This window comes from Colletotrichum gloeosporioides, assembly GCF_011800055.1.
Source record: "Colletotrichum gloeosporioides strain Lc1 chromosome Unknown consensus_54, whole genome shotgun sequence".
Taxonomy (NCBI): Eukaryota; Fungi; Ascomycota; class Sordariomycetes; order Glomerellales; family Glomerellaceae; genus Colletotrichum; species Colletotrichum gloeosporioides.
The window spans coordinates 1,187,574-1,213,040 of NW_025544699.1; the positions used below are offsets into that span (position 1 = coordinate 1,187,574).

The window sequence follows — 25,467 nt, forward strand, 5'->3', positions numbered from 1 at the left end:
ACATGCCTGAAAGAAAATATAGTAGAATAGAAATATCATGAGCCATCTAAACCGTCATAAAAATGGAAGAGGTTATTTCTAATGATTGGTTTCTGTGTGACTGCCCGTTGGTTTTTCTTGATGAAAGAGTGGTGAGGGGAAAACTATAAGGAACAGGTACCTTGGATAGCAAACTGATATAAGCTGGATAAAATAGTCTTCTTGCCAAGCGCCAGTAGGATAACTTGCTAGAAAGTACACCAACAAGAGCCTTAGGAACATCTTCCTGAACGGCAATATGATCAAATCCAAAAATCACTGAAAGGCCTCCCAAGCAAAATTAACAGTCTGAAATGACAATGATCATAGCAAGTAATATCAATTCATCTCGGACCTATTGGCCCCATAAATAAAACGCTAACGCCAGTCATGATTCCCTGTCGTGTTCATCATTTTTCTACAGTCCCAAAGCCTCCCTTCTTCCGGTGCTGTTGAGGTCAAGATAGGGAGCCTCTCCCAGCGACGCCACACGGTCGCCCGCCCTGGCCTCGACGTAGTCGTACGTGGCGCAGTGCCACATGCTCCTGTTGTCCCAGATGGCGAGGTCGTTCTTGCGCCACTTGAAGCGGACCTGGGCGTCGTGGTTCTGGGTGACGAGGTTGAAGAGGTAGTTGAGGAGAATGTCGGACTCGTCCTTTGTGACGCCGTTGATGCGCTTGGTGAAGCCCTTGTTCACGTAGACGGACTTCCATCCGGTGACGGCTGTCACTTTTTGTCAGCAAAATCTAGACCATAGTCAACGGAGGATGATTACGACTTACGGTTGGTCCGGATGACGGGGTGGATGGACTTGAGGTCGCCGCCCTTGTTCAGCGGCGAGCCTCGGATGCCCTCACGGAGTGGGTTGCCGAGCCTTGTGGCCTCGTCGTGGAAGAAGGTGGCGTCGTGGGTGGCAGTCAGCCCTTCCAGGAACTTCTGCATGGCAGGGGAGAGTCTGTCGTAGATCTCATATCCAGAAGCCCACAGCTGCAGACGGTTTGTCAGCGACAAGGTCTCTCTCTCTCTCTCTCTTGCATGCAAGGGGTCCAGCGGAGACAGGGGGGGGGGAAGGATGCAGGTGTTTTCCCAACTTACAGTGTCACCGCCCGTCGTGGGCAGGGTGTGGATCTTGAGCATGGCGTAGTCCGAGGGGACTTGCTCGAAAGAGATGTCGGTGTGCCAGCCGGCGCTGGCGAATCGGCTGACATCGCTCAATTGGTGAGTGAGACCGCCGCCCTTCTTCTGCTTCTCGCTGCTGATGACGCTAATCTGGTCACCGAGCTCGCTACCCTCCTCCGTCAGGGGGTGGATGTGAAGACCTGATGATTCGGGCTGTTCTGCCGGGTTAGTCTGGCCCCCGTTTGATATGGAGACGGTGGTTCGTCGGATGGCGCGACTTACACATCCAGCAAGCTCTGTCAGGCGGAGGCAAAACTCCTTCATCTGAGTTGGGGTCACATCCTGGTCTCTGAGGAAGACGACGCCGCGTTGGGAGACTGGGAAATGATGCACTTGTGTTAGAAACGGTACGTTGACGGCAAACACACGGCTGGATTGCAAATTCTTTCTTACTGGTGACGGCCAAGTCCTTGATGACCTGGTCATCGGCCTTGAGGAGATCGACGACCTGGAGGCCCTCGTACTCCCGGCCAATGACAGGGGTGATGTCGGCGTTCTTGTAGTTATCAAGGGTGCCGGAGTAGACCAGAGGCTTGCTCAGGCGAGGGCGGGCCTGGGCGTTGCCGCCAACAATGTTGGCCTCGGTGTCGTTGGAGATGGCAGAGGGCATGTTGTTGGTGGTAGTGAATGAGAATCAGTATGTGAGAGCAACTCTGATGAGCAGTAGTTTACAAGGCTACCTCCGCTTAGAGCCGGCAGATGGTGAGTGTAGGTGAGGTAGATGTTGATGAGTCGTGGATCTATCCAAGCGAGATCTGATAAGCAAAGAGCCGAGAATTGCCAGATATATATGTGTTTGACAAAGTGTAGGGCCGAAGCAGCCGTGAGATTTTCTTCAAGTATCACAGTGAGGATGTATAATGTCTCAGAGCGAAACCGGGGGGGCCACTGCAGCAGTTGGCAGTCAAGTCAGTCATCGATGAGGAGAGGGAGAGAGAGAGGATCGATCGTCAGACGTTTTCTCCAACAGGATGGCCTCTCGTTGCACGGCGGCTCCCGGCTGGGTGGGCGATGGCGCAATCGCAAAGCTTCCTAATTTGGCGAAGGCTGTCTGGTGCAGCCAATCATGGGAGCGGGGTTCTTGTTCGGAGCCAAACGCCCCAGTTTTCCGTCATGGAGAATCTCTCGGAGAAAGCAATGGAGTTGTCTTCGTACTCTCTGCCGGGGCTCCTTGCCCATTCCATCACAAGCTTGCTGCATTGCCTCCCCCCTCCTTGATGAATGATTTCCCCCCAGCCCGTTCAGCAGCCCCGAGTCCCAGCTTTTCGTCGCTTGATTGTGCAGCTGACCTGCGATCAAAACGCTGCGGTTTCGAACGAAGCTGAACTACATGATACTGTTGACGGGCCAAGACAATGAGGGGTCCCCTAGCGCGCGGAAAAAAATCTGGAGAATCTGGGGAAAGTTGGAGACCCGGCTAAGCCATCCGGAACGGAGCCGGGTCCTGTCAAAAAGGCACTCCGAGATCCAGAAAAAAACACTAGAAAAAGTTGTCAACACCATCTTCTCCTGCCCCCGGTCCGACCACATGGTTCACCTCCACTAGTTTGTGGATATCATCGAAGACGCAAGACCGAGCTTCGATGTCGTGAGCCGTGATCTGCTAGCCTCAAACAGAGCCTCCAGAACGACTATTAAGTTGAAGCTTCAGAACATGCCATTTGCCCTTCCCGGGACCCTCTTTCTCCATCGTCGTCGCTTGCTCTCATTCCACAAAGCAGCCCGAACTCCTGGGAAGTTGAACGGTCCGCCCGCGTCTTTTCTGAACCGGTTCCCTCCCTGCGAGCGAACCTGACCCGGACCTCACTCACTACGCCCGCCCAGCCAAGACCCGTCAGTCAACATGGCCGACGTCGAGGCCACTCACGCCAACAAGACGGGCAGCGACAGCGGCAAGGACGCCGTCTCGGTCTACCAGGACTCTGACGTGCCCGCGGTCGGCCGCGAGAACCTTTCTAATCTCGTCCCGCCTCACGAGTCCTACGAGGGACGGCACCGATGGGACCCGACAGCGACTTGGACGGCGGCCGAGGAGAGGGCTGTTGTTCGCAAGACGGACCTGAAGCTCTTGACGTGGCTCTGCGTCATGTTTTTCGGCCTCCAGCTGGACCGTGGAAACCTGTCCAACGCGCTGGCCGATGATTTCCTCAAGGACATGAAGCTCAGCAGTGACGACTACAACAACGTGAGACTCAACGTGATGCTTTGCGTGGCTGTACAATTTGCTAATTCGCCAATTTCCAGGGAACCACGATCCAGCTCCTCGCATTCCTGTGCGCCGAGTTTCCCGTTCAATTCCTCACCAAGCGTTACGGCTTCAAGTATGTGTTGCCGACCATGATGATGATGTGGGGAACCGTCTCTTGGGCCCAGGCCTGGATGACGAACCGCGCTGGCTTTTACGTTACGAGAGCCCTCATTGGTATGCTCGAATACCTTATCAACCCCCCTTTTCTCGTCTTTTTTCATCTAACACAAGTCCAAGGTGCCTGCGAAGGAGGTTTTATCCCGGGAACTATCCTCTTTGCGACCTACTTCTACACGTCCAAGGAGCTCTCGGTGCGCCTGGCCGTGTTTTGGTCCACTCTCAACGTTGCGCGAGTCATCTCGGCCCTCCTCGCGGCTGGCATCCTCAAGATGCGTGGCATTGGGGGCCACCCAGGCTGGTTCTGGTTGTTCATGTTGGAAGGTCTCCTGACGTGCGTGCTGGCGACTGTCGTAAGTTGAACACCCCTCTGTTTGTTGGCGAAGAAGCGATAGCTAACCGGGGTTTGCTCAGTCTTTCCTCTGGCTCCCCCAGTCCCCCACAAACACGACCACGGTCATGTGGAGAAAACCCTGGTACACTGAGAGAGAGGAGGTCATCATGACCAACCGCATCCTCCGTGACGACCCCGCAAAGGGCCTCACTGCCCTCAAGGAGCCGGCAACGTTCAAGGACATCAAGAACGCCTGGCTGGATCCGTCCATGTGGGGTCTCTACTTCATCGGCCTCGTCGCCTACATTCCCGCCACCCCAGTGCAGGCGTATCTCACGCTTACGCTCCGCCGCATCGGCTTCACGACCTTTAACGCGAACATGCTCACGGTCCCGTCGGCCGTCCTGCAGATCTTCACCATGCTCGGCCTTGCATTCAGCAGCGACTACTTCAAGGAGCGGGCATTCCACTGCATCTTTGGCGAGGCGTGGATCATGCCCCTCCTCATCGGCCTGCTCACCCTGCCCGACGGCGGCCGCGACTGGGAGCGCTTCTCGATGGTCACGCTCATCTCTGGGTACCCCTACTTCCACCCGATCGTGTCTTCGTGGATTTCCGAGAACACGTTTGACGTGAAGAAGCGCGCCATCTCAGCCGCAACATACAACGTCATTGTCCAGATTGGCTCGCTCATTGGCTCGCAAATCTACCGCGCATACGACGCCCCCTACTACAAGCGCGGCAACACCGTCTGCGTGTCCATTTGCGCTCTGAGTCTTGTCGTTTTCCTGGTACACAGGCAAGTCCTGATCACCTTGAACAAGCGCAAGGAGCGGGTGTGGAGCACCATGTCGAACGAGGAGCGGCTGGCGTACCAGAACGATGCGGAAGCGCGCGAGAAGGACGGAAACAAGCGATTGGATTTCAGATTTGTTTATTAGGATCTGTGCAATTACTGCCCCATGCGACAGAGCGTTTAGTCGTTTTTCGGTGGAATACGGATACCCAAGTTGAATAATTAGGAGGTGGATAATCAAGCTATAATTGAAGATGACAGGGGCTTAGAGCTTGGCGGTTTGCATTGACAACTACCCTCGTCCGTAATATTTCCCTTTAAATGAACCAACGCGGCATACACATGTTAAAGAGACAACAACAATTGGCTGAGTTGGATCACATGTCAACGGTTGTGTGTTTTTCCATGGTGATTTTGTATGGAAGGTAATTAGCCAAGACTCTGCAGCGTTGTAAGGTCCTTCGGAGTGTGTTCCTAAAGTGAGGGTCTTCAAATCGAAATGCAGAGACGCTGATTGATCGATCAGTCCAGGGCAGGTGCGGTACGGTTCCCGCAGTGTCCAGACCAAACCGCTGGAAAAAAGGGCCGTTCGGTCGGCGGTCAACAGGCCGCAATTTGCGGGGAAATACAAAGCCAAGAGCGCTAAAGATCCCTAACGAATCCCCTCTGGTCCCAGCTGCAGGGGGCCTTCTCCACCATTACCACGCCGGGTTTAGTGCATCGAGCACACCATCGCCGAGGCCCCGCAGACGGCATCTCAAACAGCTCCAAACAGCACCTCTGTCTGCTCAGAGTCCCCAATTTTCCCTTCCCTCCTCCGAATCCAGAGCCCACCTGCCCTTCTCTTGCTGTCAAACTCACTGCTTGACAACAAGGGTTTCCGTACCATTCTGCTCGAGTTCATCCCACAAAAGTCGACTGGCGCAGAGACAGACTTGGGCAGACCGGAGCATAGCCGAAGTTTTCTCTTATCTTTCTTTTTTGAATATTTCTATTATCAACACCTGCCTGCTTTGTCATACCATCCTCCACCTCTTACATCACTAAGACCGAGAGAGAAAACACACCACATACAACGGTTGACACAATATCACACGCGTTGTGGGGGGGCGCCGGAAACACCAAAGTCTGGATTGGCTGGCAGTCTGCCATGCCACGGCACGAGTAGTCTTCAACGCTTCTCTTCCGTCTTCGCGACATGTCTACCGGGCGCAAGATTGGCAAGAGAGCTTGTGACGCGTGCAAGATCCGCAAGATCAAGTGCACCGAGGTCCCGCCCTGCCATGGCTGCGTCGCCATCGGAACTGCCTGCACCTTCAACAAGGTCCCTGCAACCCGGGGGCCCCGGAACCTGAGAGCGAAGACAATCCGGCAGATTGCGCAGGCCCAACAACAAGAGAGTTCCGGCACCGGTCCCGGCCCTGCCCCGGCCTCCGCCGGTGATGGGACTGGCAGCACCTCGCCTACCGGCGCGCCGCCGACGGGCACCTCGCTCTCACGGTCCCCGTCTTCGTCCGAGGAAGGCTCGTCTGACGGAGGAGGCTCCACTGGAAGCCAGAGAGTTGTCCGGCAAGAGGCTGCTGTTGCTGCTGCTGTCCAACCCCCGAGGACCCCGATCCCGTCACTGGTACTGAGATTATGTGTTTACCGCCTGCGACTTTTCCCAGTATGGCCCATCATCGCCGTTGAGGAGATAATGGCCTCGCTCCACCGTGATGCCGATGATTTGGAGTCATACGTCTTGGCCAACGCCGTTGGGGCTGCCACGATATCACAGCTCAAGCTGTCGACGACAGACAGCAACGATCCCGCGACGGCGGGGTCCATGGAGGCGGAATGCCAGCGTTCGCGGATGGCGCTGCAGGAACGGGAGGGCGGCCCACCCATGAACCTCAATTGGTTGAGAACGTCCTTCTTCCTTCATGTCTATCACGAAAACCAGCAGCCGGGTGGGGCCAAGTCCCTTCTTTACCTGCGGGAGGCCATCACTCTTGCCCAGATCATGGGGCTGCACAAGGAATCATCGTACACGAGTCTCCCTCTTTCGGAGCAGCAGATGAGGCGGAGGATATTGTGGTTGCTGTTCGTCACGGAAAGGTACCGCCGTTCCCTGAGTGATTGAAAAAAACGTGAGCTTGGTGCGTCTAACACACTTTTCAGGGGCGTAGCAATGCTTCACAAGCTGCCGGTCGTGCTCAAGTCCAACATACGCTTTCCCTCTCTGGATGGGTCTGGCGTGGGAGAGGACGAGGGACACATCCTGCCGGCTTTCAAGAAGCTCGCCAACTTGTTCTGGATATTTGACCAGAGCGGCGCCTTTGACATTCTTCAAAACTCGGACGAGGAAGATGCAATCTGGTCCATGGCGGATGGCTTGCAGACGGCTAGCAGAGCCTGCTTGGACGTCGTTCAAAGGAAGCTCCAGGAAATACCCCTGGATGCCGACGCCAGCAGCGATGTCCAGCGCGCCGATATTGCCGTCACGCGCCAGTGGATGCAAGCGGTGTTGTGGAAGGTTACCATGAATCATGGTCGAGCTTGGTCGTCCTCTTCGAACCAGAACGTGACCTCCCTCTCGCATCCCATCCAGATCGCAAAGGAGTTCCTTCAACTTATTTCACAGCTGCCAAGCACGGCCATCGAAGCCCATGGCCCTGGAATCGTAGGATTATAACATGCTGCTTCTGCTCGCCAAAGCGTCTTTGCTGACTTTTTGAAATAGGAGTTCAAGATTTATGAGATCGCCAGCGCAGTAACCGATGCCGTCGCAAACAATTTTCGGCTTCCGCGGGCTTCGACCGACGGTCCAAGAGACATTCTTTTACAACTCCAAAGGGTGCTAGCCTCCTGCCGAGGAGGCAACAAGGCCCTACTGGAGATGCTCTGCGCCCGCATCGCCGAGGTCCAAGACGGCCCCCTGATGATCATGAACAGGAATCTGTCACCCAGAGTCCAGGAAGTGGACGACGAGCAATGGCGCGAGGAGCGCAGCGCAGGATCCAACGGTTCGCCGTCCATGTTCAACCCGATCGACGGCGTATCAGACGCCGCCGCCGCTTCCGCCTATGCCCAAGCCCAGGCGCAAGCAAGCTTCATGGCCATGCTCGACAAAGACAACCCTATCCAAGGGCTGGGCAACGGCACCACGCCTGACCCGATGTCGCCCCAGCGGCAGAACATGGAGCGGGCCAACATGTGGGATCAGTCTGCGCAGCTGGGCCCCGGGGCGCACGATCTCATTGGCCAGTTGCAGAACTTTGACGGCTCTTTCAACACGGTCGAGTCCAACGGCACCCTGGACATGCTCTTTGCCAACGGAGCATTATGGGACAATGTCGCGAGCGATGACTGGATGACGTCGGTGCAGAATAATACTGGCGTGTTCGCCAGTCCGACGCAAGCGACCAATTTCAAGAGGCCATACGAGTAGTGTATTGGCGGTGTCGATAGCTACATGACGAGCCTTACTTAGGTGCTCCTGTGCTTCTACGCTATACGCGATGTACAGCGGCAGGGCGAGCAAAGTCGGGATACGACTCTCAATGCCACTTTGCTAGAAGCGAGCATGGCTTTGGGGCCGAGCCGAGTTTGAATCCGCAGCATCATTCTGGTAAGCCGCAAGCTGTTTCTCAAGAAGCCAGTTTCATCAGCTTTTACAGGACATATGCCGGTAAGTATCATCGTCATCGCCCACCACTGTCTTGTCATTCTTTTCTAGCTGTTTCTTCAGTGCCTAAATCATATGCACCCGCCAGCTAATCGGTCATGGCAGACCTCGCTTTAGCGAGTATTTCAAGATCAGTGTTATTCCATATACCCACTATATACCTCACGAAGAATCTGAACATCACTTTTCCCACGTATCGAATGCGATTGGGAGCCTTATGAAGCTGCTTGAAATTTTCATGATATCTGTATTCATGCTGTGCTATTCGCGAGTCCCTCGCTGTGAAAATGCTATCCGCAGGACAAGTCTGTCTCTGAAGCGTAAAATCATACCTATGCAACCTTTTAACCCATGCCAATTCTCAATACGTATCCCTTTCGTCGTCGCTAACTTGGTCGACCGTGTCCCCGATATCTTCATTTATCATGTCGCCGATCTCCTTGCTGTCCTCGAGTATCTTTCTTGCTTCCGTGGGTTCCACATTCATATCCTCGCATATTAATTTCACGGCCAACTCAGGGACCAAGACTGCTTCCACATAACTAGAATATCCGCGTGAAGATATAAGCCGGTCATCGATGGCCCGCTCTCTGAGAATGGATGAGAAACGTGCAATAATGTCTTCCGACAACGCTCGCAGGCCGCGTGGGCCGTAGTATCCGGGTGTCAAGCTGCCTTCGGCTTTCAACAGTGTGCGGTTCTTGCCCTCTTTGACCGTGTCAATCAAACGGTCCCCATAGTGAGACCGCCCCCCCTTAATGATTTCCTCCAGGAAGTCGTAGTGGTCTGAGAGGCGGCAGCCGAGCTCCACCCAATCAATATCCGGGTAGCCGCGTGTTTTCCAGGCATCTTCGGCCGACTTCTTTTTGTGCTGCCGGCAGAACTGAAGCTGCCTGTGGATACGCAGGCGGGCTCCGTTTGAGAAGGCATCCAGGAAGTTCTTGTCGACAGGATCACCGCACATGGGGCAGCGTGTTACTGTCTCTAACGGCTGTGAATAAGATGGGCTCTCATCCTCATCGTCGTCAAGATCAGAGTCTGGCAGTTCTGCGAACGGATCTTTGAGCATCTTCGGAGCAGTCTCGAGGCTTGGTACCAAATCACGCAGGCGTGCCGGTGCTGTACCAGAACTCGGCAGCGGCTCAGGCAATGAAGCAGAAGGATCCTTGAACTCGGCCTTGATCTTACGCTGAGGCGAGCTGATGGGGCTGAGGGACGAATGCGCCACGAACGTTTTCCGAGGACTGCCAGGCGGCGACGAAAGAAACGATGCCCCGGGGTTAACGAGGCTTTTCGGTGATTTCTTGGCGTCGAACTTCTCAAATGGATCATCGTCGTATGACTTGAACGAGGGCATCTTTACCTCCGGTGCTGGTTGGCGAGCTGGGACAAGGATCAGCAGTGACGACAGGTCGCGATGGCGCTACACGAACCTTTCTTGGCCTCCTCCTTCTCCCTCTTCTTCTCCTTCTTCTTCTCCTCCATTCTCCTTAGCTTCTCCATTTCTTTCTTATCTTTCTTTCCGTATCCCTTGCGTTGGCTTGAATTTTGGCTGAGCTTTATAAGTTTGGCAGTGTCTTTACCGTCGTCAACCCTCCCAGTCCGGCCTCTCTTAGACTCCGGACCTGGAGAGGCGGTATCTGGGGAACTTCTCTTGCTGCCTCGCGGTTGAGAATTGGAGCCTTGGGAGCCACCAAAGAGCTTCGGCCCTGAGCCGGTCTCTTGAGAGGCGCGGAAGTTTCTTTCTTGCTCTCGCCCAGATTTTGACGTCCCGAAGTATGTCTGTCTTACATCGATTTTTTCTTTACGAGCAGCGTAGTCTGCGTCTGAATCAGGATCGTCCGTGGGCTTCGGGACAACCTTGGGATATTTCCCCTCTGAACTTGATCTCTCTTCCTGGGTGTCCCCCGGGACCTCGTCCTCGCTTTCTGATGGCATATCCGGCTCACTGACCTCATCTGAGTCATCTTGCGGCAGTTCGCAGACTTGGGCTTCCGTCATTTCGGCAGCCGGCATGACGACTTTCGCAGGTTTCACATTTTCGCGACTTTTGTTGTTGACAGTCTTCAGCAAACCGGGAGTCCGAGGATCTCTGGGGAGGCCGCTCCGCCTTCTAGGCGGCGGAAAATGTGACATTTCCAGCAAAGAGCCCCCCAGGACTCAAGATGGCATAGGAGTCCAAGAATGATGACTCGTGGTCAGCCCCAGGGCGAGCTCTTCGAGAGCTAAGACGGGTAAGAACAGCAAGATGGCGGCTCCTTCCCGTCCGAAATTGACCGTCTGCTTCGGGCGGTTGCTGGCCAGGAAAATCAGGGAGGCAAATGTCCCAGACGCCTAGGGCTGGAATACGTGATGAGAGTCAGTTATCACATCAATTAGTTGTCTGACCGGGGTGTGATCTGAGTCCAGCGTTGTGAAGTTCAAAGAGACGTTGAATGACGGCCGAGGACCCAAAAAAAGAGTGATGCCTTTTGGGGTCAAGTGTTGCTCCCTCATGAAAAAGCTGAAGTCGCGTCCTTGACGCGTGCCTGCCGGGGCGCCGATGTACCCCACCTGCCACTTTCACCTTACGCCTCCGTGCATTAGGTACGGGGAGTTTTAGTGGAATTCCCCTGCGGCTCAGCGGTGCAGCTTCCCCTTCTCGCGCAGGGGTGCTCTGCTGCTTTCAACGACTTCATCTGCGTCGTGCATCATAGCTGTCAACAAACGCCAGAGCTGCCTGATCGACTTTCCGACCAGACTTGGCCGACGCGCCCCAACCTGTGATCTTGACTGTCAATCCTCACTCAAGCCCAAACCCCCAACTTTCGACATGGCGCTGAACCGCAAGTACGCAGCGTTGCCAGATCTGGTCAGAGCACCTGAAGACCCAAACGGCAGGACGAAAGGCGGTTTATGCTAACACCGCCCAGGACTCAGCACCAGATGTTTACGAGACCCCAGAATTGACAGACGACACTTCCACGGTCCCAGTGCGTCCGCCCGTTCTTCCAAGATGACTTGTGGCTGATGTGGTGGTAGACAACAACGGTGCAATCGCATTCCGACAACGAATTCGACGACGACCTTGACGACGATATAAACGGCATTTCCCGGTCACGACTTCGCATAGACCAAGCGAGGTCTCGTTTCCTGCCTGCCGGCGTCGACGCAACCGGTGTTGACTTCTCAGACCGAGTCGATGGCAAGCGCAAGTCCTACAAGGCCTCGACCAGGCGCCAGCGCTTTCTGCAAGACGGCACCGAGGAAATTGGCGATCTCAGCGACGAAGATGACGAGGATAACCTAGAGAGAAAGATTGCGCGCCTGCAACGCGAGGTTGAAGAGGCTAGGGAGGAGTATGGCAAACGAAGGGAGGCCGCCGCCCAAGCCGGCGGGGCTGACCAGGAGGAGAAGCTTGGCTCTCTTAGCAAGGTTCTCGACGAGATTTCCAAGACCATTGAGCCTCACACCAAGAGCACAGGTGTCGCGCAACCTGCGCCGCAAGCGCCCAAGGAATTGCAAGCGGGATCGCAGGATGCATTGGCAGCGGGAAGTGCAGCAACCTACACTGTCACATATGCTCCCACATACGAACAGAGTCACGCTCTCGCCAAAGCCGCGGACTTTGATCGCCGTCTTGTTCTGTTGGAGAAGGCTATTGGAGTTGGCTCTTCGGCCCTGCCAGAGGTCGACATCAACGGCTTGCCCAGGGCAATTCTGCCAACTCTTGATGGCCTGCAGAAGCAGATTACTACTTTGTCACAAGCGTCAACGTCCAATCTGGACACAATCAGTCGTCGCGTGCGTACTCTCATTCAGGAGGCACAGGAACTAGAGAAGGCCCGTCAAGGGGCTAAGTCTGCACAAGAGACGCTGGGTAATGGCGGTACGCCTAGTGAAGAGGCGCAGGCACCGGAGCAGGTGGCCAAGATCAACGCACTTTATGGGACTCTGCCAACGATTGAGAGCCTGGCTCCTCTGCTGCCGCCGCTATTGGATCGTCTTAGATCCCTTCGGGCTATCCACTCCGATGCTGCGACGGCAAGCGAGATGCTTGAACGAATTGAGAGACAGCAGACCGATATGGCTACTGATCTCAAGCAGTGGAAGGAAGGATTGGAGAAGGTTGAGGAAGCTATGAAGGAAGGCAGCACGTCCATGGCGGGCAACATGAAGGTAATGGAGGCCTGGGTTAAGGACTTGGAGGGGCGCGTTGCAAAGTTGTAATGACAGGCCCAGCGCCGTCAGAAGATACCCCTGCTTTAATCCATATTTAGTCGAGCTGCGCATATTAGAAAGCCATCTTGGAGAAGCAATGAAGAGATGGATCGGGGATAGTATGATGGAACAGCACTCGATAAGCCGCATCGTGAATTTCACTTGTGTTTCTCGTGCACTGGCAAGGCTCTGATTGAAGACAAATCGCGACCTGCTACTATGTATGTCACTTGGGGATATGCCAGCCTCCATGTTCCTAATGTAGCAACCCCTGCAGAATCGACTCAGGAGGAAGGCGGTGTGAGCCAAGACCGTTCCCCACCAACCAATCAGCACCGGCCAACGCTCTGGCACTGTCCACAAGCGAAAGGGCTGGAAAACCCTCCAGACCACGAAAAAAGTTCGCAGCCATCTTCAGTACACGCTCAATCCATTCAGCACCCGCGATCCGCCCAGTCACCACCGAACCTGCGCAAACACACAAAGTACGTCCGCCAACGCCAACGACACCGCCGAAACGCTCTCGAATATCGCGACTGACGTAATATTTTTCTTGCAGTCAAAATGGATTCTACCAAGCAGCCCGTCAAGCTCGTCAAGGTCACCCGTGTCCTTGGCCGCACCGGTACGCCCAGCTCCCGAATCGATGCGCTCCCCCGTCCGAATTCGAACTTCGCGATGCGCCGATGAAAAGACAAATTATGGCAGTTTTTTTTCTGACAGATATCAGGTTCCCGTGGTGGTGTCACCCAGGTCCGCGTCGAGTTCATGGACGACCAGACCCGTTCCATCATCCGTAACGTCAAGGGACCCGGTAAGAGGAAACTGCCCCCGCATCGACCGCCGAGAAGCGAACAACATGCGAGAAAGGAGACAGGAACTTGTTGCTAACGATTGGGCATCTAGTCCGTGAGGACGACATTCTCTGCTTGCTCGAGTCTGAGCGTGAGGCCCGCAGACTGAGATAAAAAGGCGGCGACGATCGGCGGCGGCGCGTGAATGGACATTACGAGGAACGGATCTTGGTTCTGAGGATGGGACAGGAACATTGCAAGGGCTTCGTCACCCGAGCTCGGGCTCACGGCTTTCGTGTTTAGAGGAGTCAAAAACGGATTCTGCATTACGAATACAGCAAGGTTCTCCCACCAGCCGCGAGGCGCTCTGCTCGGTCGACCGTGTGTGCCTACCTATGATGCGGCTGCAAACGCGCGAGGGGTCGGTGAAGCTTGAGTCACTCTTTGGGATAGCTGGGGACAAGGGTCACCTTCTGTGCCGACATGGCATTCTAGCAGAGTTATGAGTACACTGATAATGACACGAACAGCGCAACAGCCGCGTACCGCAAAAATCCCGAAGGACTTCTCAAAACGTGCAATTACGCCTGCTGTCATCTTCGATGGTCTGCCCCGCCAAACGGAATCTGTCGCCGACCGCAGTGCGGCTCCGGTCACGTGGCACGGGGGTACAATTTTTCTGCAGATGCCCCACTTCAGCTTCCTCGCAGCTATTTCTTCTTTCCATCTCCCTCCAATCTCAACTTCTGTTCTCTTCCCTCCTCAGCCCGCGACACGGGTTCATCGCTGATCGGTAAGTCGACTTTTTCTTGCAAATGTCGTCACATTGGAATGATGCAACAAAATTAGCATGTATTACCTGAACTCCATTGATGTTCTACCATTATCACCAAGATCTCTGACACCAATCATTATCCTCACCCTTTTTGTGCTCTCTCAAGCAAATGGGCCAAGGCTAACATGGAAAAAAAGACCCTAGATACTCCCAGACAGCAGCGACACCATGAGCGCGGCGACAACGCCACCCAAGGACCACTTCAATGTGTTGTTCTTCGCCAGTGCCAGCTCCTTCACGTCAAAACAGTATGAGGCTTTCCCCGCTCCACTGCCACTGAAGAAGCTTTTCGACATTCTCGAAGAGAGATACTGTGGGATCAAAGGAAAGGTTTTGGAGTCGTGTTTGGTCACGGTGAACTTGGAGTACGTCGACATTCCCGGACCAGAAGATGGGGGTGGGCCAGACATCCAGGCTGGAGATGAAGTAGCCATCATCCCGCCCGTCAGCTCCGGCTGAAATTGTGCGCGGTGGTTGAATGAATTGTAGAATGGCGCTCGGCGACGATTTGAATCCAGTTCATCCATGGTTCAATTCTCCCAAGTTGCTACGGGTACAGACAGCACCACATTTGGTGGTGCTCACCCTCAAGGGCCTTGATTTGACCTCGTACTGTAATCTTGCCCAAGTAAAGGGTCTTGCTCCCCGGTGTCCTGTCGCCGCGTTACGATACGCCTCCAGTCGTATTGCCAAACCCTCCACCATCCGGGTTCCTTTACGCTCCGACGCCTCGCCCAGCGAATCGTGACGAACATGAGTGTTACCAACAAGACCACGACCAGCGTGGACACTATCGAGATGATGGACGTTAGGCTGGTGATGGTTGAGACCTGGCAACCAAGTGGTCTTGTCCGAAGCTCCCATCGCTCCGCCCAATGTGGGCAAACGTCCTCATTCCATGCGGGCGCAAGCAAAGGGATTGCATAAGGATTCGGGACACATGCGGACGTCTGACCGGTGTTCATGATAAGCGATCGTCCTTGGAGAGATGTGATGAGATGGAGGAAACCAACCATTGGGCACCAACTGCAGCGGTCCTCCGCAAGGCAGCCCTTGCAGTCCTGGTGTTGCCAACACCGGAAGAAATGCTCATCTGTGGCTTCTTTGGCCGTGAAGTTCTGCCTGGCCAGCATGATCTCCAAGTCAGTGGGCCTATGAGCACTAAGCCTGCGGTCGCTCATTTTCGCTGTCGTGCCAAAATATCACGAATAATGCAGCAATAAACTGAAGACCCGGAATACAGCTGGGGAAGTGAGTTTGGTGAACATGCGACTGTGAGTGCTGCGTCGGATGAGCTGGGGTTCGTGCGGGGAAACAACTGGCGAATTGGAGTCCGTGCGTCGACCAACCGAACTCCAAACCACCAGACTCTTGTCAGTCTGCCTTCAGACAAACCTCTGTTTGCAGTGGCCCCCATCAACTTTGATGGGATTTCAAATGACATGCTTCGGAATCCGGAACAGCTGCATCCTTCACACATGCAGAAGGCGCCAGGAACATCTTTTGCTTGATGCTACAACGGCGGCAAGGCGGCCAGACACATTCCGATGATCATCACAATTGTCAGCCATCATCACGCCCAGTCAAAGCCGCACCGGCACGGCAGCGGCCCACCCCAAGACATGCAGGTACGGCCATTGGCTCGCGTTCCAGATGTCATTCCATTCCTGGAACTGTTGCCCACCAAGAAACGCCGTGTGCGGGAGGCAATATAAGCAATTGGTCCCAAGATCACGGATTCGGCGATCTGCCAGCACACTCTCGGCCCTTCGCGGAATCCTCTGAAGCGGCGACATGCCGGCAATATATGGATAAATAACCCCTGGTCGGAGGCAGCAGCCGCAACTCAACGACGTCTCGAGATTTGCGCGTTTCACAGAAATGGCACATGCAATGCGCGCAGCAGATCGGTCCTTCCGCTGGTCTCTGAGAAGCCGGACGGGCCTGAGAGCCGTCGTTCGTTGCTGATTGCTATTTGGGTCTGATGACCTGACATCCCGTCAGCAATGGAAGCTGGTTGACCCAAGACGAAGAGTGCCGCTACCCGAGATGTCGAAGACGGCCCCGGATCCGTCCGTCTGGGGCATCATTCTCGGGCCATCCCCCGTGTCGGCTGACCAGAGGAATCCTGGACCGCAATGATCGGACCTTATGGAAGCCAGTGTTTCTCACACGGAGCATGAACTCGACATCTAACCATGACCAGAATCTGGTAGTCAGCTGTGTTGGTTCACACTCCCAAGACGGCTCTGCAATTCGATATCTTGACACTGCGCGATCTCCGATACAGGGAAAGCCACTACCGGGTTGTCATTTTAGCCTAAATCAGGCTAAATGGCAAAATACGCCAAATGTCATGGGTGGCGCAGGTGAGAGTCGTGGTACCCTGGATGTAAACATCCATGTGCGGCGGCGGCGCATGGTTTTCTCCAACTTCACGCCTCCAACCTCTCTGTGCCTAACCTCAACCCGGCACAAATACCACCGTCTTGATGGAGCTCCACGAAATGCTCCCCACGTCTGTTATTGTGGGTTCAATACCATTCGAACAGCAGATTCGAGCCGATGGGCAGGCGAGCTGCTGGACGAGTGTCGTGCGGTTGTCGACGGCACTGGCCAGTCTGGCACTGGGAGTCTCCACCAACAGTGTGCCCACGCGCCGACTAACGACCACGTGAACGCTTTCTTCGAAACACGATACCTATTGACGCACATCGAACCCAGTGGAGAGTATGTTGAGGGATTTCGTATCAGGCTTTGCTACGACTTTGCGCAAGTCACAGCACGGGATGGTATGCAGAGTCGGGCTGGTCCGCGACTTCATGGATCGACTGACAATCTCAGTGGTGACGAGCGTGCTGTAGCCACCACTCCACACATCCACGCATCCACACGCCTAATCCACCCATTTTCGACCATGGGGATTTGGGGAATGCGGGTCAACCTCAGTAAGCCCTGCAAGAAGCCAGCGAGAGTCGGCCGAGGGAGTTACGAGGCCTGGTAACCGAGTCTTTGTCGCCACGGTTGCTCAGCTCACTCTCTGGTGCTTACCACAGCATACTACCACAATCTGCGATATGACACGGGCTACTGGGCCTTCATACGATACGAACTTGAGCGCGTGCCGTATTCGAGAAGCCTTCGGCACGAAATTGTTGCCCGGCACTCTGCAGATATTGTTCCTGTGTAGGCGTGCTAAAAGGCATCAGGCTATTAGTACGGGGGAATACTTTACCGAGGGAACTTTCCTTGAGCAGGGGTCTCCTCGACACAAAGTAGCATCAGCGGTACGGACATGTTTTCACTTTCGGCCTACCAACTTTCAGCACGCTGCTAAAGTACGGTACACGAGATGAGCACTAAACTGCTGTAGAATTGCCAATGATTATGCATTCGCTCACCTCGATATCACACCTCTACTCACACGGGCCAAAAGAACGTCTTCGGCGCAAACCGTCAGGGAAGACGCAAATGATCGAGGACCTGGATTCTGTCGGATGTGTATTTTATCACATCTCCCAGAGAAGGCAGCAGCAACGGTGAAAAGACGAAATGGGGAAACACATCCAATATGAGTCACGGGGGGTGATGCCAGATTTCTTCTCGAGTCACCATTGTCGGTCGATGCACAAATGGTCTAGTGGCCTACCGTCCCTCGGCGTTATGTTCCCCGCAGCGGTCAACCAGTTGCTAGTCAACCCCAAACTCGCCTAATTTTACGATTCCTATCCTTCCCGTCTTTTACCTCCCGCTTTACAAGGCGTTTACCGGGGTATCTCTGGGGCACGGAGCCGGCGACATAGTCTTCGAAGTCTTTCGTCCGGATATTCAACCGTCAATGTCAATGGTACAAGACTGCCGAATGAAGCGGCATGTTTTCGGACGGCTACAAGTCCAATGACCGTCCAGCCTAAGGGCAAACCGTCTGCTCTCGGGAACAACGAACAAGCCAACGGGCGAGACCGTCACAACCTCCACCGGGACGACACTTCCTTGTCGCCTCCACTTCGAATGGTCTTCTCCACGGGACCCCAAGGGGAACGTTCAGCAAGTGGAACGCGCACACCTTTTTTCCATCTAGTCTTGTCCTTGTCTAGTGGACGCCAGTGTCCACTCCAACACGCCCGGCAAAATGCAACTGCAAAACTTTGGGGGCACTGGTGTCCCATTCGCATTCACCCGTTCGGACGGCCCCAAGTTTTTGGAGAAGGCGTTTCCTCCAGCACGGGAACAATGTCTTGACTAGCATTTTGCGCAATGCGGAGGGTCTCACTTGGCAAGGAAGCTTTGCCTTGAAACGTCCTCTTATCGACTTTTGCCGGATGAAAGTGGCAATCCCCTGCCGCCGCTCACATCGGTCTCCCACCCCCGGTTAACATGGGCTAGTACCTTGGCTGCAGGCTGCTCGTGCTCGAGGAGATTCTCGAGTAGCTTGATCATGACAGCTGATTGGGGGCGGTCGAGGTCCGACTAGGCCTTCGAGCAAAGGATCCCGATCAAGTGGTTCCCGCCTGACGCCCCAATGAAGGCCATCTAGAGACCTGGGACCCTGTTGCGGACCGACACTCCGTAAGAAGAGCTCGCACTGTAGCAGCCAGGCTTTCTTCACCTCCCTATGTTCGTCTTATGATCCCCGGATCCATATATTAGACCTGGAGACCCCGCGTCGTAGATCGTCTCACCTCCGTTCGCTGTCCCTCTCCAGTCATCCCCAGGCCCAACACAACGGAGACTGCTCTGGTTCTTGGTCTCCGCGCCGGCAGAAACGCGCAACAAACACAAAAACACCACACAATTTCAACTCGACGCCTTTGAGCCATTGTCACAATGGGGTTCTTCAAGGGTCTCACGCAAAAAAAGCCCAAGAGCGAGGCTGTCGTTCAGGCTCAGGAAGAGGCACCCGACTTTGAGAAGGTCAACTGGATGAAAGACCCTGGTCTGCGCAAGCTGTACTTCTACGCCTTCGTGCTCTGCGTTGCCTCAGCCACCACCGGTTACGATGGGTACGTCTCGTCGACACCCACGTCCTCCAAGCGACTTGCTAATACTTTTTCAATGCAGAATGTTCTTCAACTCCGTCCAGAACTTTGACTCATGGCAGGAGTTCTTTAGCCACCCCAAGGGTGGCGAGCTTGGTCTTCTTGCTGCTCTTTACCAAATCGGCAGTTTGGCTTCCATGCCCGCAGTGTAAGCTCTTCGGCGCACCGGCGGCCTCGATTTACATACTGATCGAAAGAAAAGCCCCATTATCGCAGACAGATTCGGCCGCAAGATCCCCATTGTGATTGGATGCATCATCATGGTCGCTGGAGCTGCTCTCCAGGGCGCTTGCCAGAACATGGGCAGTGAGTATGCACGAAAGCCGCGCCCCGACACAATAGCTGACCTTTCCAAGTGTTCATGGGTGGTCGTGCCCTCCTTGGTTTCGGTAACTCATTCGCCCAGATCGCGTCGCCCATGTTGCTCGCCGAACTTTGCCATCCTCAACATCGCGCCAGACTCACGACTGTCTACAACTGTCTCTGGAACGTCGGAGCTCTGATCGTCGCCTGGCTGTCTTTCGGTACCGAGTTTCTCGGCAATGAATGGTCATGGCGCATCCCGGCTCTTGGCCAGGCTGTTCCCTCCGTCGTCCAGCTCATCTTCATCCTCTGTAGGTCGAACCAAGTGACCGATAGTCTCATCCATAGCTAACGCGAACAAAGGGGTTCCCGAGTCTCCCAGATTCCTCATTTCCAGGGACCGCCACGATGAGGCCTTGCAGATCCTCGGCAAGTACCACGCCAATGGTAACACCGAGCACCCCACGGTCCAGTTCGAGTTCCGCGAGATTCGCGACACCATCAAGCGCGAAATGGCCGCCAAGGAGAGCAGCAGCTACCTTGACTTCCTGCGCACCGCCGGTAATAAGTACCGTCTCATGGTCTTGATCTCTCTCGGTCTGTTCTCGCAATGGTCCGGCAATGCCATCATTTCCAACTACGTAAGTTTTCGTGACGATAAAAGTCCTTGTTTCCCGTTGCCGAGCCTTGATGACTAACTCTTGTCCCCTAGACCTCTATCCTCTACGGCAACGCTGGTATCGAGAGCGCCACGGCTAAGCTCGGTCTCTCCGCTGGCCAGACCGGTCTCTCTCTGATCGTCTCCATCACCCTGGCCCTGCAGGTCGACAAGTTCGGTCGCCGTCCCATCTTCCTCGCCTCGACCGGCGGTATGTTCATGACATTCGTCTTCTGGACTCTCTGCTCCGGTCTGTACGAGGAGCACGGCTCCCCCGGTTCCAACTACGCCATGATCTTCTTCATCTGGCTCTTCGGCTTCTTCTACGCCTTCGCCTGGTCCGGTCTCCTCATCGGTTACTCCATCGAGATCCTGCCCTACAAGCTGCGTGCCAAGGGTCTCATGCTCGTCAACCTCGTCGTCCAGGCTGCCCTCACCCTCAACAACTACGCCAACCCCGTTGCCTTTGACCACTTTGAAGGCCACACCTGGAAGCTGTACCTCATCTACACTGTGAGTCACCGCCCTGCAACGTGCAACCTCCCGAAGAGAAGAAACTTGACTAACACCGTTTCCCACAGTGCTGGATCTTCCTCGAGCTCACCTTCGTCTACCTCTTCTACGTCGAGACTAAGGGCCCCACCCTCGAGGAACTCGTCAAGGTCATCGACGGCCCCGACGCCGAGGTCGCGGACCTCGACCTTGCCCAGGTCGAGCAGGAGGTCAAGATCGGCCACGAGGCCGAGGAGTTTGAGCACAAGCGCGGTTAGAATATGTGCGAAGTCTTGTTTGGGCCCTGACCCACCATTTCGGAGCATCCTGTTTAGATGGAAGAGCATATATGAGCATGCAGATACCCCCCCTCTACGATAAATGTTCAGAGTCATGCGACACACACATATAATTACGACATAATACAGAGAAAGAATTCTCGTCTAAAGAACTTTCTGTGGCACACTGTTTCTCCAGGCATCTATCTTTTCTTAGAGAATCAACTTACCAACCAGCCAAAACGGAAGAAAAAGTCAAAACAAGCATCTCTGGGCGTATTTATGCCGCGTCGCCAAGGCGCTGAGAACGCAGCTCATCCCAGCCTCATTCCTAGGCGCCAACCCTGCGTGTGGGCTTTCATACACTCTTCAATTGGTCATGATGCTCCAAGTCGGTCATCCAAGATCACGCCATGCTGCTGTTGTGGCGACAAGGTCAAAACAGAACGTCGTTCCAACCGACGTCACTGACGATGTTTTGCACCTTAGTGCACCGTGTTCTGTGCTATAAGTGAACCTGCAGGAAGTTTCCTTTCTTTATTAATGCTGCTATGGAATACAGACAACATCACTCGCGAAACACAAAGACTCCATGTAAGACGACAGCTGGATTTTAGGACTGACAGCTCAGAAACTACAGGTATTATGCCTCTTAATCAGTCTAAGTAAGGCGTCCCTTGGCTTAGCACTTGGGTGCTATCAATATTTTCTTCATTTCAGTTCACTGAGCTCTTGCCTCTCTGGCAGCTTTCGATTGCCGGATTTGTGCCTGGAGCTTCCTCGATTCTGTCCTCCGGATTCTAGAACGCTCACGTTTGGGGTCGGCCTCATCCTCCTCGGCAAGTGTCTCGAATGCTCTCAGGTCAGCCAAGAATCGTCGGATACGGACGCCCGTCTTCTGTCTGATCCACGCGTCCACCTCCTCGTCGCAGGCCGCAGATATTGCAATGTTTAGGCCTCGCAAGACATCTCGATCATCGATAGCTCGGTCATCACGCTCCGTGGAGAGTGAGGAGTGAGTGCTTATGGAGCTTTCTGTGTTCTTTTTGGGCAGTTTCTTGGCTGTAGGGGCGTTTTCCTTATCGGCGGGGTGGGAGAAAAGTTCTCTAACTGTTTTTGTCAGGTCGATAGCTTCGGGCTGCTTTTTCTCCATTAACACAGGTTGGTTGTTCCCTGCAGTCTGGGTGTCTTCGGTGTCCTTTTCCTCCATTTCTCGAGATGCTTGTTCTATCGCCTCTTCAAGTGATGATGGATTACTCAGGGTCAGCTTCCACGTTGAAGGAAGGTCAAGCTTTGGCGACAAGGTCCCCAGGCTGGTGGCTGCGGATCGCTCTTGGGGCTGCTGCTCTGTGAGTTTTGGCGGTTCTTGCAAGCTCTGAAACATTCTTCCAGAATGGAAAATCCCTGGGTGCTCGACTTGAACTTGCTGGTTCTGTCGGGCTGCTTTTTCTTTGGCCTTCCTCTCTGGCTGGTTGACAGAGATCCTCGTCGGCTCCTGGGTCGACGTCTGCGCTTTTGTTGTCTCTTTCGGCGTCCTAACTGGAACTTCCTCTGTCAAATGCGTGTTTTCATCTGATACAGACTCAACGATTGGTTTCATCGGTCTTCTAGTACTTGAAGGCTCTTGCGTAGATGCTTTTGTTTTGACAAGTATTGCATCTGTGGTATCGAGAAATACGTCCCGCTGTCCAGGTTTGCGAACCCCCTTGGCGGTTGCCGAATCAGCCGTTGATTCTTGATATCTCACTGAAGGTTTGATGCGACCCGGAGCTCTGGGAGGAATTGGCGGCACATTTTCCTGGTCGGGGTCTTGTTTTCCAGGACGCTTGGTTGTTGGGCTCGTGGCTTCTAAGTCATCCTCGGGTTGAGGTTTGCGCGCTGGTCGATAAGTGGAAGGGCGTTGCGCAGTGTCTCCATGCCATGTCTTGACACGAGGGTCTCGGAAATCTGTTCCTTCTGTGCATTTGTTAGCCGGTATGAAGGTGTTTCGCAAGACCTGATTACTCACTCGGAGACTTGATCCAGATGACTTCATCCTTTTGCGGGTATACTGGGTGCCATTTGTCCAAGATTTTATTCGGGGTATCTATCGTCGTCGGAGTTTGAGCAGGCGGCACCCTGTTGGCCGGGATCTCGCTTGATTCTTGTCGCCCTGTGAAGCATGTCAAATTGCAACATCCAGGTTTCTTCTCCGGTACCTCGTCAATGTAGGCAAGTTCCCATGCTTCTGGTTGCGTAAAGGCAACCTGCGTTCCTAAGCTGCTATCATACGAAGAGTCCCAAGATGGACTTCTCTGGCCGTTAAACTGAAGATGGCCTGGGTTATCCCGAGACTGCGACTCCTTAGACCGAGTTTCAGCAGGGCGTCTTTCCTGTTCAACCGGTATGGTCTCGATGCCTTTGTCCTTTGCCGGACTCACAGATGGTTCTCGCTTTGGTCGTTGCTGATCGGACGTCACGGCTAAACCAGCAGCAAGAAACTGGTCTTGATAAGGCAACAACGCGTTGACGGTATGCAATGACACGACGGACTCCGGCGTCGGCGTGTTAACTGGAAGCTTCCCAGCAGCCTCTCTGCGCTGGGCGTAGATCTCCAATTGTTTGGTGAATCGGTCTACGGCTCGACGGTTACTTGATGTCCGCGAAGGTGGTTGACGAGGGCCCGGTGACTGGATAGAGGATCTCCTGGATGGAGACGCGAGCAGTGAAACTTGACTCTGCTGCGAAAGACTTCTGCGGATAGCGTTCCGAAGCTGTGGGTCAGCGACTCCAAAACGCTTCGCATTCGTGGCGGCCGGTTGGCGATGACTCTCGCTTGTAGCCTCCTGGACTGCCGACAAGGCTATTTCTCGCTGTTTCAGTGAGCTACCACTCGGAGCGGGACGCCCAGCTCGGGTCCGAGAGGGCCTGTGCCGGCTAGGTGACCCTGAAGGACCTGCAATTGGTCGTGTGTGAGAAGTGCGTGGTTTGCGTGGTCGGTAGGGCTCGGCCATGTTGACCGAGCGGCGAGCCATACTACTCTCCCGCTTGGGAGGACTTGAAACTGCGTGGATAGGCCTTTCCATCTCGATGTAGTACAAAGGGGGGGTTTGTTGTATAGATTCTCTGTTATGTCGCCTGTGAATGGGAGTCAACGGCCGGAGAGCGTCACACACAACGCTTCTTCGGATTCTTGCGACCTCCCTTTCCGCAGCTGCAACGGAACCTCCAGGGGAGCGATCGGGTCTTCTGACAGGCACTATGGTGGTTGTACGACGGCCAGAAATGCGTCCAGATGGCAGTCGAACTCTGCTTGTCTTTTTGGAGCGCAGAAGCATGCGTTGTTGGCCGCGAAGGCTCTCGACAGACGGGCTTATGGGCTTGCGAAAGACGTCTTCTGCTGCTCGATGGGCAAGACTTGGATCGGGTTCCGGAAAGGGCGGGGAGCAGGATGAGAGGCAATTGCAGTCTCGAAGGACTCTTTCGCACTTAAGCATTGTCCATGCTTGATGGACTTGGGATATCAGAATTGTTTTTCAAGAAGAATTGTTGATGGTATCATGCGTTCTAGGTAACAAAACGAGTCGTAGGAGAGACATGTAGTGGTACAGTGGGGGGGAGACGACGTCTCTTGCGCCCAACCTTAGGTTTTGGGACTGAGTGAGGCCTTCCTCTTATCGCGCGGGAGGGCAGCTTTTCTTTGCCAGAAGGATGCATGCCGAGTGAGCAGCTTCCTCACCTCATGACATCTTTAATGCTCGGCGATGAGTAAGTTTCGAGCTGGCGCCGACCCTTCCTCAGCAAATGTTCAACCACGGAGAAGTCGCGCTTGTCTACTGTGATGAACTTGTCAAATTCGTTCCTGGCGATTGGGTTAGAAGGATTCTCTGAGTTCAAAGGCAAGAGTCGCGGGGCTTGCCTGGCAAAAGATCTAAAGTGAGGTTGCGAAATCTATGAGTAATGTGTGAGCTCTCACATGCTAGCTTACCAGAGAAATAGGTCTCTCACCTCGGGCTTCTTGCGGACCTCTCGAAGACACTGTCTATAGAGGGCCAAAACCTCCCTTTGGAGACCGGAAAGGCCCCGTTTCGCACCTGCCATGGCGATCTAGCTCTGCACCGAAACGACGGAAGTTGCGCTGCTTCTACTTCATCAACGGCACCCGGAAAGAAAGCTCGAATCAAATCGTTGATGTCAGTTAAAGGAATGGACCCGTTTCTTAGCTTGGGCCAATAACACGGTGCTCAATTCATAGGTCTCTGATGACTCAGCGATCTGGAGCTCCCCCGAACTTGTGGGGACCTGTCCCAAAGAGGTGCCCAGGTCCCGGGGCGTCATCGCGCGATGCCGAAACCACAGCCGAGAGAGCTCAGTCCCCTTCGTGGGGAGTGCAACGACCCGAATGCCGAGATTGGGATATACTAGTCGAAAGAGTGCATTCTCTCGTGAAATTCTCCTGCAAAACTGGATTAACAACATGACAGGATGGGATACAACATGGCAGGTGAAGAGTATCCCAAGAAATAATTC

At 54.3% G+C, this 25,467-nt stretch overlaps 9 protein-coding genes across 9 annotated transcripts; 5 read left to right on the plus strand and 4 right to left on the minus strand.

Annotated features, from left to right (window-relative positions):
• Positions 1–436: 436 nt before the first annotated feature.
• On the minus strand, positions 437–1,807 carry GCG54_00004835 (putative alpha-ketoglutarate-dependent sulfonate dioxygenase; the record flags this gene model as incomplete). Its single annotated transcript, XM_045404877.1, has 4 exons — positions 437–741; positions 801–1,005; positions 1,114–1,514; positions 1,591–1,807. The coding sequence occupies 4 exons, from the start codon at positions 1,805–1,807 to the stop codon at positions 437–439; spliced, it is 1,128 nt and encodes a 375-aa protein (XP_045262820.1).
• Positions 1,808–3,040: 1,233 nt separating this feature from the next.
• On the plus strand, positions 3,041–4,837 carry GCG54_00004836 (putative transporter; the record flags this gene model as incomplete). Its single annotated transcript, XM_045404878.1, has 4 exons — positions 3,041–3,382; positions 3,442–3,619; positions 3,683–3,915; positions 3,977–4,837. 4 exons carry the CDS (start codon positions 3,041–3,043, stop codon positions 4,835–4,837), a joined length of 1,614 nt encoding a protein of 537 aa, XP_045262821.1.
• A 1,053-nt stretch (positions 4,838–5,890) lies between these two features.
• GCG54_00004837 (putative sucrose utilization protein SUC1) lies at positions 5,891–8,122 on the plus strand (the record flags this gene model as incomplete). The annotated part of the gene is made up of 3 exons (XM_045404879.1): positions 5,891–6,789; positions 6,853–7,354; positions 7,415–8,122. The coding sequence occupies 3 exons, from the start codon at positions 5,891–5,893 to the stop codon at positions 8,120–8,122; spliced, it is 2,109 nt and encodes a 702-aa protein (XP_045262822.1).
• A 598-nt stretch (positions 8,123–8,720) lies between these two features.
• Positions 8,721–10,495, minus strand: GCG54_00004838 (uncharacterized protein; the record flags this gene model as incomplete). Its single annotated transcript, XM_045404880.1, has 2 exons — positions 8,721–9,742; positions 9,793–10,495. The coding sequence occupies 2 exons, from the start codon at positions 10,493–10,495 to the stop codon at positions 8,721–8,723; spliced, it is 1,725 nt and encodes a 574-aa protein (XP_045262823.1).
• Positions 10,496–11,171: 676 nt separating this feature from the next.
• On the plus strand, positions 11,172–12,568 carry GCG54_00004839 (uncharacterized protein; the record flags this gene model as incomplete). The annotated part of the gene is made up of 3 exons (XM_045404881.1): positions 11,172–11,210; positions 11,272–11,331; positions 11,381–12,568. 3 exons carry the CDS (start codon positions 11,172–11,174, stop codon positions 12,566–12,568), a joined length of 1,287 nt encoding a protein of 428 aa, XP_045262824.1.
• A 555-nt stretch (positions 12,569–13,123) lies between these two features.
• On the plus strand, positions 13,124–14,788 carry GCG54_00004840 (40S ribosomal protein S28; the record flags this gene model as incomplete). Its single annotated transcript, XM_045404882.1, has 5 exons — positions 13,124–13,184; positions 13,290–13,373; positions 13,466–13,496; positions 14,347–14,632; positions 14,678–14,788. The coding sequence occupies 5 exons, from the start codon at positions 13,124–13,126 to the stop codon at positions 14,786–14,788; spliced, it is 573 nt and encodes a 190-aa protein (XP_045262825.1).
• A 4,227-nt stretch (positions 14,789–19,015) lies between these two features.
• On the plus strand, positions 19,016–20,958 carry GCG54_00004841 (MFS glucose transporter mfs1; the record flags this gene model as incomplete). The annotated part of the gene is made up of 7 exons (XM_045404883.1): positions 19,016–19,191; positions 19,250–19,375; positions 19,430–19,533; positions 19,584–19,841; positions 19,894–20,171; positions 20,243–20,701; positions 20,770–20,958. The coding sequence occupies 7 exons, from the start codon at positions 19,016–19,018 to the stop codon at positions 20,956–20,958; spliced, it is 1,590 nt and encodes a 529-aa protein (XP_045262826.1).
• A 721-nt stretch (positions 20,959–21,679) lies between these two features.
• Positions 21,680–23,951, minus strand: GCG54_00004842 (uncharacterized protein; the record flags this gene model as incomplete). The annotated part of the gene is made up of 2 exons (XM_045404884.1): positions 21,680–22,914; positions 22,967–23,951. The coding sequence occupies 2 exons, from the start codon at positions 23,949–23,951 to the stop codon at positions 21,680–21,682; spliced, it is 2,220 nt and encodes a 739-aa protein (XP_045262827.1).
• Positions 23,952–24,672: 721 nt separating this feature from the next.
• On the minus strand, positions 24,673–25,038 carry GCG54_00004843 (Succinate dehydrogenase assembly factor 1; the record flags this gene model as incomplete). Its single annotated transcript, XM_045404885.1, has 2 exons — positions 24,673–24,799; positions 24,926–25,038. The coding sequence occupies 2 exons, from the start codon at positions 25,036–25,038 to the stop codon at positions 24,673–24,675; spliced, it is 240 nt and encodes a 79-aa protein (XP_045262828.1).
• Positions 25,039–25,467: the final 429 nt, after the last annotated feature.